Genomic DNA, 14412 nt, shown 5'->3' with positions numbered 1-14412 from the left:
CATTGTGAATAACAGTCCTATGTGGGGCCAGAATGTCAAGTTTTTAATAATTTTATATTCTTGATTGACATTTAATTTGTTTGCTTTTGCGGGCTCAGGCGCGTAGCTTCAGAGCCAGTGGCCAGCTGAGGCTCACAGAGACGACACAGGGTGGAAGAGCCATTCAAGAGACAACTTTTACTGTTCAAAGCCCTAGGTCGACTGCCAGCTTCGTCTCAGGCCCCAGGCTGGCTGTGTGTGGCACAGGCGCTTTAGCCAGGCCCAGGTGGTGATGATGGCCACACAGTGGCTCAACCATGCAGCCAGCATTCCCATACTTTGTAAAGGCAGGTGACAAGAGGGAATGCCGAGGACAGGCCATGAGTGATTCCAGTGCGGAAACCTGGCATGTCTGGAGCTTGGTGTTTCAGCTTGTCGCCTTGCTTGGCATTGCTGCCGAGTGACTCTGCACCAACTTACAGCAGCAGAGACGCTGGTTTCAAGATGTGGCTTGTTGATCCGTAGGCATTTGAGCTTTGTGCCTTAGTATCAATGCAAAACTCAGCAGAGTACACCAGGAAGCTACTGCTTGATGTAAAAGCCATTTCCAAGTGTTTCTGCCAAATCCTTTTGTTTTATTGTATGAAAATTTTTGAAATGCAAAATCATCGAATGGCTCATTGAGCAAAAAGGCCGGCGTCTGTCATCTGTAGCAGCTAAACGGCAGGTAAATTCGCATTGGCTGTGATGCCAAGCCACGAGTGCGCCTCGACGAAGTTCCCATTGGCTGCGATGCCACAACACGAGCACACCTCGACGGAGCAGAGCATGCGAAAGCGAATACCGGTTGCCGTAGCAGCGTTACAGTGTACTAGAATAGGCAGTGGAACGACCGTGCTCCTTGGGCTACTATCGCGGTGGCGAAGGTAGCGGCGGCGCTGTGATCGGCGACTACGGGGAGGCGCGCGTCGAAGCCTACGCGGCATGTGGACTCTAAAGGCTACTTCCGCAACTTCTTTCATTCATTCGCACCCAGGACGCGCCCGTTAAGCGAAACGAATTTTTCTAGCGTTTGAAATTTACTCTGTCTCTACCTTGGCCAAAACCGCGATGCAAAGATGCTTGCTTGCACCGATTGCAAATGACGGTACACGCCGTGCGCAGTGTTTACTGGCATGAATAGATGAGGCGAAATAAATAAACGAACTGCAACAGATAATGATTATCTTCAAAGTTTTATTGCACACTTCCGTGGCATGAGGATGCCAAGATTTCACATACTATTAGAATGCAAAACACAAATACACAAAATGTTCCAGGTCAAGACAATGCAGAAGTTACTAACATACACAAACATACAGTGATATTAGTAATACATTAAAAGGTTTTCCATGGTATGACAAAATTGAAAACCTAATACAAAATGCACAATAGGAATAAACATGTTTAGCAATGCCATGGTTAATGAGTACAAATATATAAAAAGCGACACCCACTGAAGGATTTAAAGAAATTCACAATACAGATAAGCAAATGTGCTGTACACACAATACAAAGGTTAATTAAACTGCAGCTATCATTCAAGAATGCCGGCATACCAGTCAAATTAATGGTTTATGTGCAATTAATTCAGCCTGCTTTACTTCAAGTGCTTAGATGGCTCCCGCTTGGAGGTGCTGGCTTTGTTCAGCCCCTTTACAAAAAAGTGGAGCCTGGTTGTGACATAAAAGCCGACAACACGGGGTGTCAAGCATCCTGCATGCGCTTTGCAACCAATTCTCAAGGGCCTGGCAGAATAAATCATCTCCAGGATATCCATTACTCTCTCACTGTGCACCTTATTAGTAGAGAAACAACTAGTGAAAACATCCTCTAGGCGTGTAATAAATGTAAAAAGTTCAACTGAAGGGTACAACAAACCACCTTGATCTTTGAACTGCACAAATGCAGAAGCAGCCAACAAGCGCCCTTGCTCAATTGGCAGCAAGAGGCGGGCAATGCAATCAGGACATTTGGTCGGTAGCACGCAATTTTTTGCCACATAGGCTGAAATGTAATATTGTCACGTGGTAGTGACGGTGAAGAAAGAAGCAGTACGGTGGAATACAAGACTAGCTTTTATTGGGCGAACCTGTGCCCACAAAACAGGCTACACTTATAGCACAACGAAAGCGGCGAACACAGTCGGCGATCGTCGAAAATCTGATCAGCGGCTCAAGCGCGTCGGCTTTTATAGAGCAGTCATCGAATGTTCCAGACTAATCGTTGGGACCCGCGTGCCTTCCACAAAGTTCTACACCATCCGCGTCAGGTGATGAAATCAGATAACATAAGTGTCGGCGACAACAGACAGCGGATAGAAGCATCGATAACTTTCCAGAAACCTCGGATACATGCAGGCGCGTCCCATGCTGTGCGATTACATTTGTTAGGCGGTGAAACGTGGTTGCCCGATAAAGATAAGTACACGTGTCAATATATTAAACTTGACTCGCTTCTCTTCACATGATACACATGTTCATCAGTTTCTGCTGGCAAAGATGTAGTCAGAACCTCTGTATTTTCATCTGTGTACAACTTCACTGTTTCCAAAAACTTTCCCTTAGTGGTACCCTCTTCTCTGTCGGTTGCCTCAAGAAGACAGTTGATCACATCATCCTCCACATTGCTGCCCGTGACGCTTCGTGCCAAGTTGTAAAAAGAAAGACAATGAACAGTCAGTAGAAACTGCTGCGGCGTTGGATGACTGTTGCAGCCCGATGAAAGTCTCACTATACCGAAAAAGCTCTCAACTTTATCCTGACTAAGCCTTGAAGTTAGCAAATATTTTAATCCAACTTTTTGTTCAAGTAGTCAAGAAGCTCGAGCGTACGTGTCAGTGTTACCCTTAGTCCTTCTGCAGTTGAGTCACTGAGGAAATGCCTCTTGTCAGTGTGACGCTCCCATGTGTTCAGAAATTCAAGCATATCTTGGATACTTTGTACACTGGTAGAATTGGGTGCTAGAGCTTCTGCTGGATACCTAGAAGTCATTACAGCAATCAGCGACTTCATTCTTGAAAAGAATTTTGCAGCAGCTTCTATGCTGCCACAGCTTCTCTCCAGCTGTGTCTGATTAAGAAAGAATGCTTGCAGAGGTCCCTGTCCAAAGAGCTGAAAACCATAACTCACTCTCATTTTTTTCAAGGTTCGGTGCAACATGAACACTTGATATACCAGGCATTGCCCTCAATGCAAGTGCACTGTTGTCAAGTGTGAGGGCTTCCTTCACAAACTGTATGGACACCTGTCCATCCGTTGTCTTGAAAGTCGTGCCTAGAAGCCGGTTGCGAATATTCTTGACAAGATGAGGGAAGTCAGAAGAAAAAATAAAGGAACCGGCTACTGTCAACTGGGTGTTGCTTCTTGTAGATAACTTCTTTCATTGATGCCTTTACATTAAAAACTCTCCAGATCTTCCTATTCGAAGAGGCTGCATCACAGGTTATATAGTCGATAAGAGGACCAGCTTTTTCTGCGAGTACTGTGGCCTCCAGTACAATTTTCGCAAGCAATTCACCCTTGACATTCTCGTGGCTACCAAAGACACGAAGCACCTGCGTCCAATTGCCTACAAGGGGCACAAACATTACAACAAGGCCATGATTGCATGGCAAGGTCTCTTGGTCCTGAGGTGTGTACGCTCCAAGGTCGACAAAATCTTCAATTTTTCCTCCTGTGGTCACTGAAAGGTGCTCGGAGAGCTTCATTTCATCAATGATAATGCCTCCGTGCCTGTGAAGTTCATCTACTGGCACCGTTTTCTTTTTTAGTGCGATCAGCGTTTCTTCATTAAACCCATAACCACCCCTGTATTCAGCTGTATATTTCCTTATAGTCGTTTCACTTGGCAGGGTTAGAATTGCCTGCTTTCGCATATATTTGTAAAGTTTTGGGCTACGCATTTTAAGTAGTACGCACTCCAAAATCCACTCTTTCTCGTAGATCATCCCACGTGGACTTTTCCTCTTTGAAGCTTCAAAACACTGCCGAACAGCAAGCTGCTGCTTCGATGAGAGATGTTTAATCTTCTCGGCAAGCACTTCTTTGGTCGCAGCACTATCGGCTTTCATCTTACTGAGATCTTCCCTGAGCTTCATTATTTTTGATGTAAGGCGCTTGTTCTTGCGCGTGTATGCTTGCAACTTCTGCGATGTTTTCTTAGGCGCACATTTTGGCGACTTCCGACTTAGGAGACGTGACCGGCGGGTCAGAAGCGCTTTTCTCAAATATTTACACGCAACGCACGGTATTCCATCCTTGGTCGTTCTACCAAGGCAATTTATGCTGAAAGCGGCTTTCCACTTGTTTTCTACTTGGTTACGCAAGCGGTCTGCAAGACTGCTCATCAAAAGGACCTCGTCGTTCGCAGCAGCACCCTTACACAGATACATCTCATTGGCTTGTTGCAAAGCATTCATTGCGTCCTGCACTGTTGTCAGCGATGACTCTGCCACCATCTTCCCTCGCAAAAATGTCTTCACACGAAAACCACTAGAGCTATCCTCTGTGCAAAACACGGCCCTTTCAACTCTCACTTCACCTGTGACGGCGTTAAAGGTGCACGAAGTGAAACAAATTCCTTCCGCGTCATGCATCTCATGCAGAACCCAGCGCTTATTAGGCGGGGTTACATTCTTAAGCGCGGCGACAGTCACGACAGAATTTACATCACTTTCGTGCTCGTACACAGAAAATGTCTCACAAACATCGGTAGGCTCGTCTAGAGTCTGACGCTCTGCAGCACTCGAGAACAGTACCTTTTTAGCTGATCTGTTGATCTCTTCAGCCTTGCGTTTTCTCTCGTTCCTTCTCGGCACCACGCGCTTGCTTAAATACGCCGGGGCATTTGGTAAGATTGTTGGCACGGCGTCTGACGAAAGCGTAGGCTTTCCTCGCGGTAGACGAACTTCTTCGCAGTTGATTGCGTGCACATAGTCCCTGACAACACAGTGCGGCTCAAAGTGTAGTTCGCAAACTGCACAATCCTCCGTAAGTTGTTTATCCGCTCTGTGCAAGTTCCGCTGCCATAGGCTCCGTGGTTCAGGGTCCGCAGGTGCCTTGAAAAGGGAGGGCTTCTTTGTAGCGTCCGCTCGACTGTATCCACTGCTACATCCAGGGGCGTAGCAATGGTTCAAGCGTTGCTTATAGATTGCTGAAGCAAGGAGTCACCGTTCACACGCGAACTGTATCGAAAAACACGCACTAAATGAAGAAGCACGTAGCCAAAACAGCGTGCCTACGCCAAATCTCGCACACGTGTTAAGGGGAATAGCGTAGTCGACGACTGCAGCGCCGCCGCTACGTTCGCCACCTGCTGTGACAGCTCTGTCAAGGCGCAGTCCTTGGCGGTCGCTTCACTGCCCCATTCTAGTACACTGTAGCAGCGTGCCACGTGTTGCATGAGGGGAGAGAGCATTGCCGCGATGCCAAGGTCACCCTCGCTCTCGGAAGGCCAAGCTATCCGCGCGTTCCTTGTCCGCGCAAGTTATTGCCTGAATTCTAACTGCACCTCGTTAAGGCCAAATCTAAATGCATCAAGTATCTTAATGCGTTCACTTGCCCACGAGGACTTCATGGTCGCTCAGCGGCATTTCAGTGGACATTAATGGTTTTGCATTCAGAACTTCTAAGTGCTTAAGTATCCTTGGAGTTTCTTTTTTCACATTTCACAGTTATAGCGTAGTCTTGGCTACGTTGAGAAAGCGTGTACCCAGTCCAGTGTTTCTTTTCTTTTTTTTTAATCTTTCCAAATAGCCAAGCGGCTGCCTATTAAGTGAAGCACCATGTTGAAATTTTGCACCTTGATCATTACAGGAGGTGTATTCTTGATTTCACTCTTTCTTTTGTGACACTTTTAACATTCCAGGACATAACGTATAGCACAATGCCTTGCTCGAGCATTGGCCACCCAACCTCTACGCTTGAGAAATAATCGAGATGAAAATAGTGTTGAATGCTTCGCCATCATTTTTATCACGGCCACTTTTACTAGCTCTGGAACTGGAACTGCATTGGAACTAATATCATTGAAAGTGGTTAATGTAGAATCTAGTTTCAAGTATGGTGTGGAGTTGCCTTTCTTTACTCTCTTACGAGATCTGGACGATGTCAGGTTGTCATGAGTGAGTGCCGCTTCTTGACCAAGGACGTGTGGGCAGTCTGTTGTGCGCGCCTTGCGGTTCCTGTGAGATACTTTAGCACCTTACATTAGAGTATCCTGTTTTCCAGATGCAGCGCACACTGCTGCGAAATGATTATAGTCTACTTGGCCTGCAGTGTACGGCCCTCGATGAGGATAGCAATAGGGGCTTGTTGGTACGGCATATCTTATTGTGTTATAGCGCAAGCTTGACACGGACAACAGAAGGCACATCTGACACACACAGCGCTTGTGTGTGTCAGATGTGCCTTCTGTTATCCGTGTCAAGCTTGCGCTATAACAAAATAAGGTAGGCCCTCGATGACTGCCTGTATCTGAGTGGTGGTGCTTCTCGATGTGACCAGGCACCTACAGAAAATGTATTTGGCTTCCCGGTTGTAAAGCATTTTTCTTTGAGTATAAGAAAATTTTTTCTGGCTTTTTGTTTGCAATTTCTTGTAATTGGCGCGACCTGCGTGTTTTTGTTTTCTGTTTCTGTGTGTCTGTTCCTACTCGTGCACTGTTCTTCTTTTTCTATTCTTTCCCCCCTGAAGAGCACAAAGGTCCTTCTGCGTAGCAGTTGCCAGCTTTATTCCTCCTTGTTTCCATCTCTGTCCGCTGTATAAATATGTTTTCATATCAAATAATAATAATGATGAGCCTTCCTCATCATGGGTATTTCGCCATTTTGGGCACTGCTCATGATGAAATAAGGGGATCAAAGGATGTCTTTTTTTAACAACATAAATGGCAGCAGCTGTCCTATCCAGAAGTTGTCCTGCGAGAAAAATCCCTTTGCAGAGTGCCATGTTTGGAGTGCGATCATACAGCCGGCAGTCTGCAGTAGTTCATACAGCACCAGTGGGAGGAACACTAAAATGCCAGCAACGTTTTCCACGAAGTTCCAAGGAGGGGAGTGGGCTGTTCATAACAGAAAATACTAGATAATCGTTCTTTGCAGTACAAGCTTTGCAAATATTTGTGCGTGTTTTATTCAAATTGTTTCTGAAGCATATCAGGGCGCCAGGCTTCCACAGGAACCACTGATGGATTGGTGGAAAGTGACAGTATCAGTGGATTCTTCTGCTTGAATATTTAATAGCTGTTTCCAAAACATGACAGCTGGATATGTTTTCAGTTCTGCAATTGCTTTCAGCTCTTGCAGCCAGTAAAAGCAAGGTCTTCCAAGACTCGCTTTTGTTACTTGTAGGGGACTGTCGCTGGTGCGTGGATTTGTGCACCACCCATAAAATTGGCCAAACTGTATTTTCTTGTTGAAAAGTAATGTAGCAGGTGTTCACTTCAATTTTTCAATTCTAAAACTTATAAATTGTGTCCAATTCAAAATTATCACAGTGGTGCCACCAGTGTTTTTCATATGTTATACCATTTTCTCACTAATGCAATTTGTTCTTCATAAATGTATCTTTTTGAACAGCACAAATGCATCTCTCAGGTTTGACTTAATCTTGGTCCTTGGTACCCCTCTAACTGTGATAGTGCTTTAGAAATAAACATTTCTTGAGCCTTCTGAAATAAGATTCCTCTTCTCCCATGGTTTCAGGTGCCACTCGCTGAAGACACAGCACTGGTTTGTGCCATATGGGCATGAAGAAGATTGTAGTTATTATTAGAAGTGGTTGCGCAGCTTTTCAGTGCTCGCAATTTCTTAGTTTGTTGTTGGATGATTTGTTGTATGTTTCCCATTGTGTGTTGGGAACGAGCTCACCACTTTGCCTGCTTCGAGTGCGGTGTGCAGTGTGTGACTGAGCGTACCTGGACCCTGAGGGAGAAAATCTGAGCAGCAAGACAAGTAATATGGAGTTCTATAAATATGGTGCCCAAGTGGCTTTGTGTATGAAAAAACACAAACATTATTGTTGGCCCTTTACTTTCTTCTATGCTCTCTTTGCATTCTTTTGCTTTCTTTTGTACGCTCGCTGGATTGCGTCCCCCAACGTCAGGTCCTGTATTTCCAAAATTGCCTAATCCTTTGCATTGAAACTTGTATCATTGTGCCAACAGTTGCAGCCGCAGATATAAGTAGTAGTTGCAGAATGCAATTGGCTAATAGCTTGGTTAAGCACCGTGCAATGGTAGGTTGCCACAAGTGCTTCTGCTTGCTGCATCGTCCTGGAATTTCAAAATAATTGTTGCACTCAATCTATAACTACTTTTACACTTTCCACCAGTACTTAACATAATGCTGTTTACAAGTATCCTTTGAGTTTGCAGAAAAGACAGGAAGCTGCTGGAGGGCTGCATTGTCTCCAGTCTAAGTTTTTTCTTGCTTTTTTCTGAAGAAATGTTCTGAAGTCAATCAGCCCAACCAGAAACTGTTGATGTATTTCTAATGAAGCGTTTGGAGGACTGTTACTGGCTGTTAGTAATTATGGGGATTGGAGCTTTTCGACGAGAAATTTGCATACAAGTATCTCAAGTGAACTGATAAATGTACTATGAAAATTGTGCAGTTGTGATGCATCTGATATGTACATGTAGGTGCTAAGTGTCATAATGCTGACTGCCTGATTTTGATGATTAACGTCTTCTTTTTCTCTTTTTCATAACCTCGAGCAGTGCGCCTGGAGGAACAGGGTTGTTTTGCACCTGTAGACATCGGAACTCTGATGCTCCCGGAAACAGGTACGCAAGCGTATGCTAACAAAAAGCACATGTTTTGTATCAACGGGGACCGTACTGTACGGGAGGCATTGGGATTTGGGTCAAGACTGCGAAACTGCAATGTAGCAGTTGGGGAAACGCGACAGCAAGTAAAATATCGATGGGGTTCCACTGTGTGTGTGTGTGTGTCTATATATATCATCATCATCATCCTTGTTACGCCCACTGCAGGGCCAAGGCCTCTCCAATACTTCTCCAACTACCCCGGTCATGTACTAATTGTGGCCATGTTGTCCCTGCAAACTTCTTATTCTCATCTGTCCACCTAACTTTCTGCCTTCCCCTGCTACGCTTGCCTTCCCTTGGAATCCAGTCTGTAACCCTTAATGACCATCGGTTATCTTCCCTCCTCATTACATGTCCTGCCCATGCCCATTTCTTTTTCTTGATTTCAACTAAGATATCATTAACTCGCGTTTCTTCCCTCACCCAATCTGCTATTTTCTTATCCCTTAACGTTACACCCGTCATTCTTCTTTCCATAGCTCGTTGCATCGTCCTCAATTTAAAGAACCCTTTTCGTAAGCCTCCAAGTTTCTGCCCCGTACGTGAGTACTGGTAAGACACAGCTGTTATACACTTTTAATTAGAGGGATAATGGCAACCTGCTGTTCATGATCTGAGAATGCCGGCCAAACGCACCCCAGCCCATTCTTATTATTTCAGTCTCATGATCCGGATCGGCTGTCACTACCTGTCCTAAGTAGATGTATTCCTTTACCACTTGCAGTGTCTCGCTACCTATCGTAAAGTGGTGTTCTCTTCCGAGACTGTTAAACATTACTTTAGTTTTCTGAAGATTAATTTTTAGACCTACCCTTCTGCTTTGCCTCTCCAGGTCAGTGGGCATGCATTGCAATTGGTCCCGTGAGTTACTAAGCAAGGCAATATCATCAGCGAATCGCAAGTTACTAAGGTATTCTCGATTAACTTTTATCCCCAATTCTTCCCAATCCAGGTCTCTGAATACCTCCTGTAAACACACTGTGAATAGCATTAGAGAGATCGTATCTCCCTGCCTGACTCCTTTCTTTATTGGGATTTTGTTGTTTTCTTTATGGAGGGCTACGGTGGCTGTGGAGCCGCTATAGATATTTTTCAGTATATTTACATACGGCTCGTCTGCACCCTGATTCCGTAATGCCTCCATGACTGCTGAGGTTGCGACTGAATCAAAGGCTTTCTCGTAATCAATGAAAGCTATATATAAGGGTTGGCTCCGTACATTTCTCTATCACCTGTCTATACATACATACATACATATATATATATATATATATATATATATATATATATATATATATATATATATATATATATATATATATATATATATATATATATATATATATATATATATATATATATGTGTGTGTGTGTGCGTGCTAGTGTGTGTGAAGGAAGTAGTTGTTCAGATTCAGTGCTTAATAAATTGAAAGAAGTGCAGGCGCACATAGAAATGCAAAAACAAACATTTAATTGTTTTGGCAGGAATCCGCCCTTCATCAAGAGTGCGATTGCAAGGACGCATAGCTCAGTTAATACATTTTTTATGCAAGCTCTGAGTGCTTGGGACCGCATTCATGATGAAGAGCGCACTCCGGCCAAAACGTCGAAATTAAATTTTTCATAGGACAACTGTCAAGCCACCGGTCTCTTTATTACAGCGAACAAGTCACCCACTGTTATGGACCCAAGTGGTGATGTTGAGTATAACTTGAGGAAAAGCGCAAGAAAAAAAACGAGGACAAGAGAAGGAAATGAGGATACAGTGCTGTGTCCTCGTTTCCCTTTCTTGTCCTCATGTTTTTCTTGCAATTTGCCTCAAGTTATGCAGTTGCAGTACCAACGACCCCACCAGTCTGTTTTCATGATGAGTATGTATAAATGAGGAAGATGAACTGCACATACAGCACTCACATTAATATTACTTGTGTACGGAAGTGGGCAGTTCGGCTGCAGGTTAAGCTGGCAAGAAACGCCAGTGTAACAATTTGAGACTTAAAACGTAACGAATCTCGAAACCTAGGCAATGATGCAGTCAGAACGAGCTTCAGTGGGAGTGATACGGTAGTTCCCAAGGGAGGCTTGCTCTGCAATCGTGGGTGCCTAGAAAACACGACAGTAACTTTTCACACAAGCCGGGAGCACAAACCAGGGCAGCACCTTGTCTCTTGGATGAAAGGAAACTTCACAGCGAGAGTTCTAACTCTGCTTGCTGGTGTTCTGGTAGTCCAGAAAAGCAGGAGGCTCAGCGCACTGCTTGCTTAGCTCGTCAGCGGAAAGCAAACAACTGCAACATTTCTTCCAACCTAAAAGAACATTAGAGAAAAATGATTTTTTTCTTTCTTAGTAAATTACTCTTCCACAAAAAAAGCGCCATTCGTGTCATCCGCGTGTAATGTCATCTTTGTCATCCGGGTATAATGCAGACCAGATACTGGATGTAATCTATTGTCAGTTCATCATTATAGTTTCATCATCTTCTTTGTCACTTTTCTTTCGTCACTTCCTCGTTATCATGCCATTATCATTCTGTTGTCTTCACGAATGCTAAGTATCGCACAGGTTTCGAGATATGCATCATGAAACTAGCCATAAGAATGCATTATTGCGCCACGAGACTTGCGATGAGGAGTCATTATGGTTCCAATTACTTACTTAAAAAAACACTGTTTTATGCATCGAAACACAAGTAACTGGGAACACCCACGTGTTCCGTCGCACACTTTGGAAATGAATATCTCGAAACTGGTGTCATCTTGGAAATTCGTTTCAACTGGACGCAAACTCATGCGAGCTCATTGGCTGCAATTGGTAAATTCCAGTGTCCTAAAGTAAATAAATACAAAGTTAATTTGGGATTTTCTTGTTGAGGCAATTATGCATTTCAATTTCTCGTGCGAGTGATATTCACATCTTTGAGTAATCCAGCTGAATCACAGGAATTAGTCTATTTACCACAGGTGATTCTTATGAGTTCATTATGGTTTGAAAAAGGACACCCAGTACAGTGTTGCCATCCGATTGCAGTCAATACCCATTATCCATCACCAGAGCCAAGAAGTAAGAAAGTCGGCAACAGAGAGGTAGACAAGAAGTTGGCAACATAGGCAATCCCCGTAGTGGGTGCGCGCATTTAATGTACAGTTCTGTTGCACTTAAATAGAGGCTCCATCGTTACAGTACAATTGCCTGACCGTGTTACATATTGTGAAACATTGGATTTCCCTTGCATCACTGCCATTTTACTCGCATAAAGTAACACTTCATATATGTCATTTTCTGCAAGCATTTTGGTCATTAGCATTATGTTTGCATAACGTTTACTCTACTGTATGTGCAAACATAATCGAAAGCTTCACTTAAAATTAAATTAAATTAAATTATGGGGTTTTACGTGCCAAAACCACTTTTTGATTATGAGGCACGCCGTAGTGGGGGACTCCGGAAATTTCGACCACCTGGGGTTCTTTAACGTGCACCTAAATCTAAGTACACGGGTGTTTTCGCATTTCGCCCCCATCGAAATGCGGCCGCCGTGGCCAGGATTCGATCCCGCGACCTCGTGCTCAGCAGCCCAACACCATAGCCACTGAGCAACCACGGCGGGTAAAGCTTCACTTAACGCCGATAGCCACGTATGCATAGGATCCATCTATATTTTTCTTCGGCGTACCTTTGATTATTGATTTGACTTTTGCATTCCCACTCGCAGCTGGCCCGTCGCTGCTTCCAGAGGAGAGGCCTCGGCCGGCGCCAGCAGGGACCATTGTTCAGCACCAGTGTCGCTTCTGCCCGTATGCGACGTGGCAGAAGTTCCGTCTGGCCGTGCACGAGCGAGTACACACGGGCGAGCGACCCCATCGGTGCCACGTCTGCAGCCGTGCATTTGCGCAGAGTGCGCATTTAGTGGGCCACATGCGGTCGCACACTGGCGAGCGGCCCTACTCGTGCCCGCACTGCCCAGCCGCCTTTGCTCAGTGCAGCAGCGTCAAGAAGCACATGCGCAGGTACCATGACCCACACAGTGGTGGACGCAGGCACAGAGCCCCCCTGGACAGCAGCAGCAGTGGGATGCCATAGGCGTGCTGTTGACCACAGAACACTGCATGTGTTAAGGGGAGAGTGCCTCTCCACAACTTTCTCCAGCAAGGTTGCTGCAAATGCAATCAATTCAATCTCCTGCTAACTTTACTAAAGGGAAATCGGGCACTGCGATCCTTCAGCTACATTGGGAATGATAGTATAGTGAAGCCTTGGTTAATGAGCACAAATATAACAGATGATTGGATATATTTATCGATATCTAAAATGTTTTCATGGAGCAAGAAAATAAACTAGGAGAGAGCATTGCGTCATGCAGCCATCCTAAGCAAGTGAACTCTCTTTGAAGCCATTTGTTTTGCTTTTACAGCATAAGCTGCCATGGGTTCATTCCAATAGCCGTTTGTGTTGGTGATGGTGTCCGCCGCTAGTGTCCGTCACATCTCCCGCTTGGAATGAGAGAAGGAATGCCCATTTCCCTCTGGGATCAAACCCAGGTCTCCTGGGCGGGAGTCAGCTACTCCACCACTGAGCCACGTCAGTGCAGCTAGCTTGCAGCGAAGAAATGCCCTGTAAAGGTGTCCTAGCGCGTGAGGAGACACGCTATGTGACATACGTGCTGCGTAGCATTGATACCTGCTCGCTTTGCATTGCAGTTCCAGATCACTACACCAAGTTGCATGCAATGTAGCACATGCATAGGTAGATGCACAAGGTAGTTAGGGAAGGTTTGAGGGAGAAAAAGCAAATTAAAAGGGATGTATTCAGAAACGCTAGAAAAAAACATATATTGTGTACCTGATTAAATCAAGCTGGCTTGGTGACTATGTCACCGCTGCATTTCAAAGGAGATGCCAATAAATCATCATCATCATTAACATTGTGCATGCCACTTGTCTTGCGATGTGAGATGTGCGCCGCATATCGTGTATACATGTGCCCTCTGCATTGCAGTTGCGTAAAATTACAGGAGGTGCCATGTCATGTAGCATTTGCATAGGTGGTTGTACAGGATAGATCGAGAAGGTTTGAGAAAGAAAAAGAAGGTTAAGGAGGTGTATACAGAAATGCTAGAACGAAAAACATTTGTAGCATACTTGATGAAATCAAGCAAACTAGGTGACTGCCACCATCCAATTTCAAAGGGAATGCCATTAAATCATCATTAGCATCGTATTGTGTCATTCGCCATGCAATGCGACATGTGCACAGCATAGCGTCATTACGTGCAAACTTTGCATTGCAGTTGCGTTACATTCCACCAGGTTTCCCGAAATGTAGCAGTTGCATATAAAATTGCATGCTGCATGTAGCTGGACCTCGTTAACTCAAGCAGGCTATGCTGACTATTTGCCACCACCCTGTTTCGAAGAGGATGACAATAAGACATCATTATCATCAACAACAGTATCGTATCGTGCCACAGGACAAGGAATGTGACATGTGCGCCACTTAGTCTGGATACCTGTGTTTACTCTTCGGTATACGTTATGGCACCACCTCGCAAGGTACGAACCGCTG

The 14412-nt window shown here is 44.8% G+C and overlaps 1 protein-coding gene across 1 annotated transcript; it reads left to right on the top strand.

The window, feature by feature from the left end:
- Positions 1 to 7666: 7666 nt before the first annotated feature.
- LOC126543511 (uncharacterized) lies at positions 7667 to 14038 on the top strand. The gene is made up of 2 exons (XM_050190624.3): positions 7667 to 8805; positions 12563 to 14038. Exons 1-2 carry the CDS (start codon positions 8790 to 8792, stop codon positions 12928 to 12930), a joined length of 384 nt encoding a protein of 127 aa, XP_050046581.3. The 5' UTR covers positions 7667 to 8789; the 3' UTR covers positions 12931 to 14038.
- The last annotated feature ends 374 nt before the right edge of the window (positions 14039 to 14412 follow it).

The sequence above is a fragment of the Dermacentor andersoni genome, chromosome 10 (assembly GCF_023375885.2).
Source record: "Dermacentor andersoni chromosome 10, qqDerAnde1_hic_scaffold, whole genome shotgun sequence".
Lineage (NCBI taxonomy): Eukaryota > Metazoa > Arthropoda > Arachnida > Ixodida > Ixodidae > Dermacentor > Dermacentor andersoni.
This window is presented reverse-complemented; position numbering and strand designations above follow the sequence as displayed.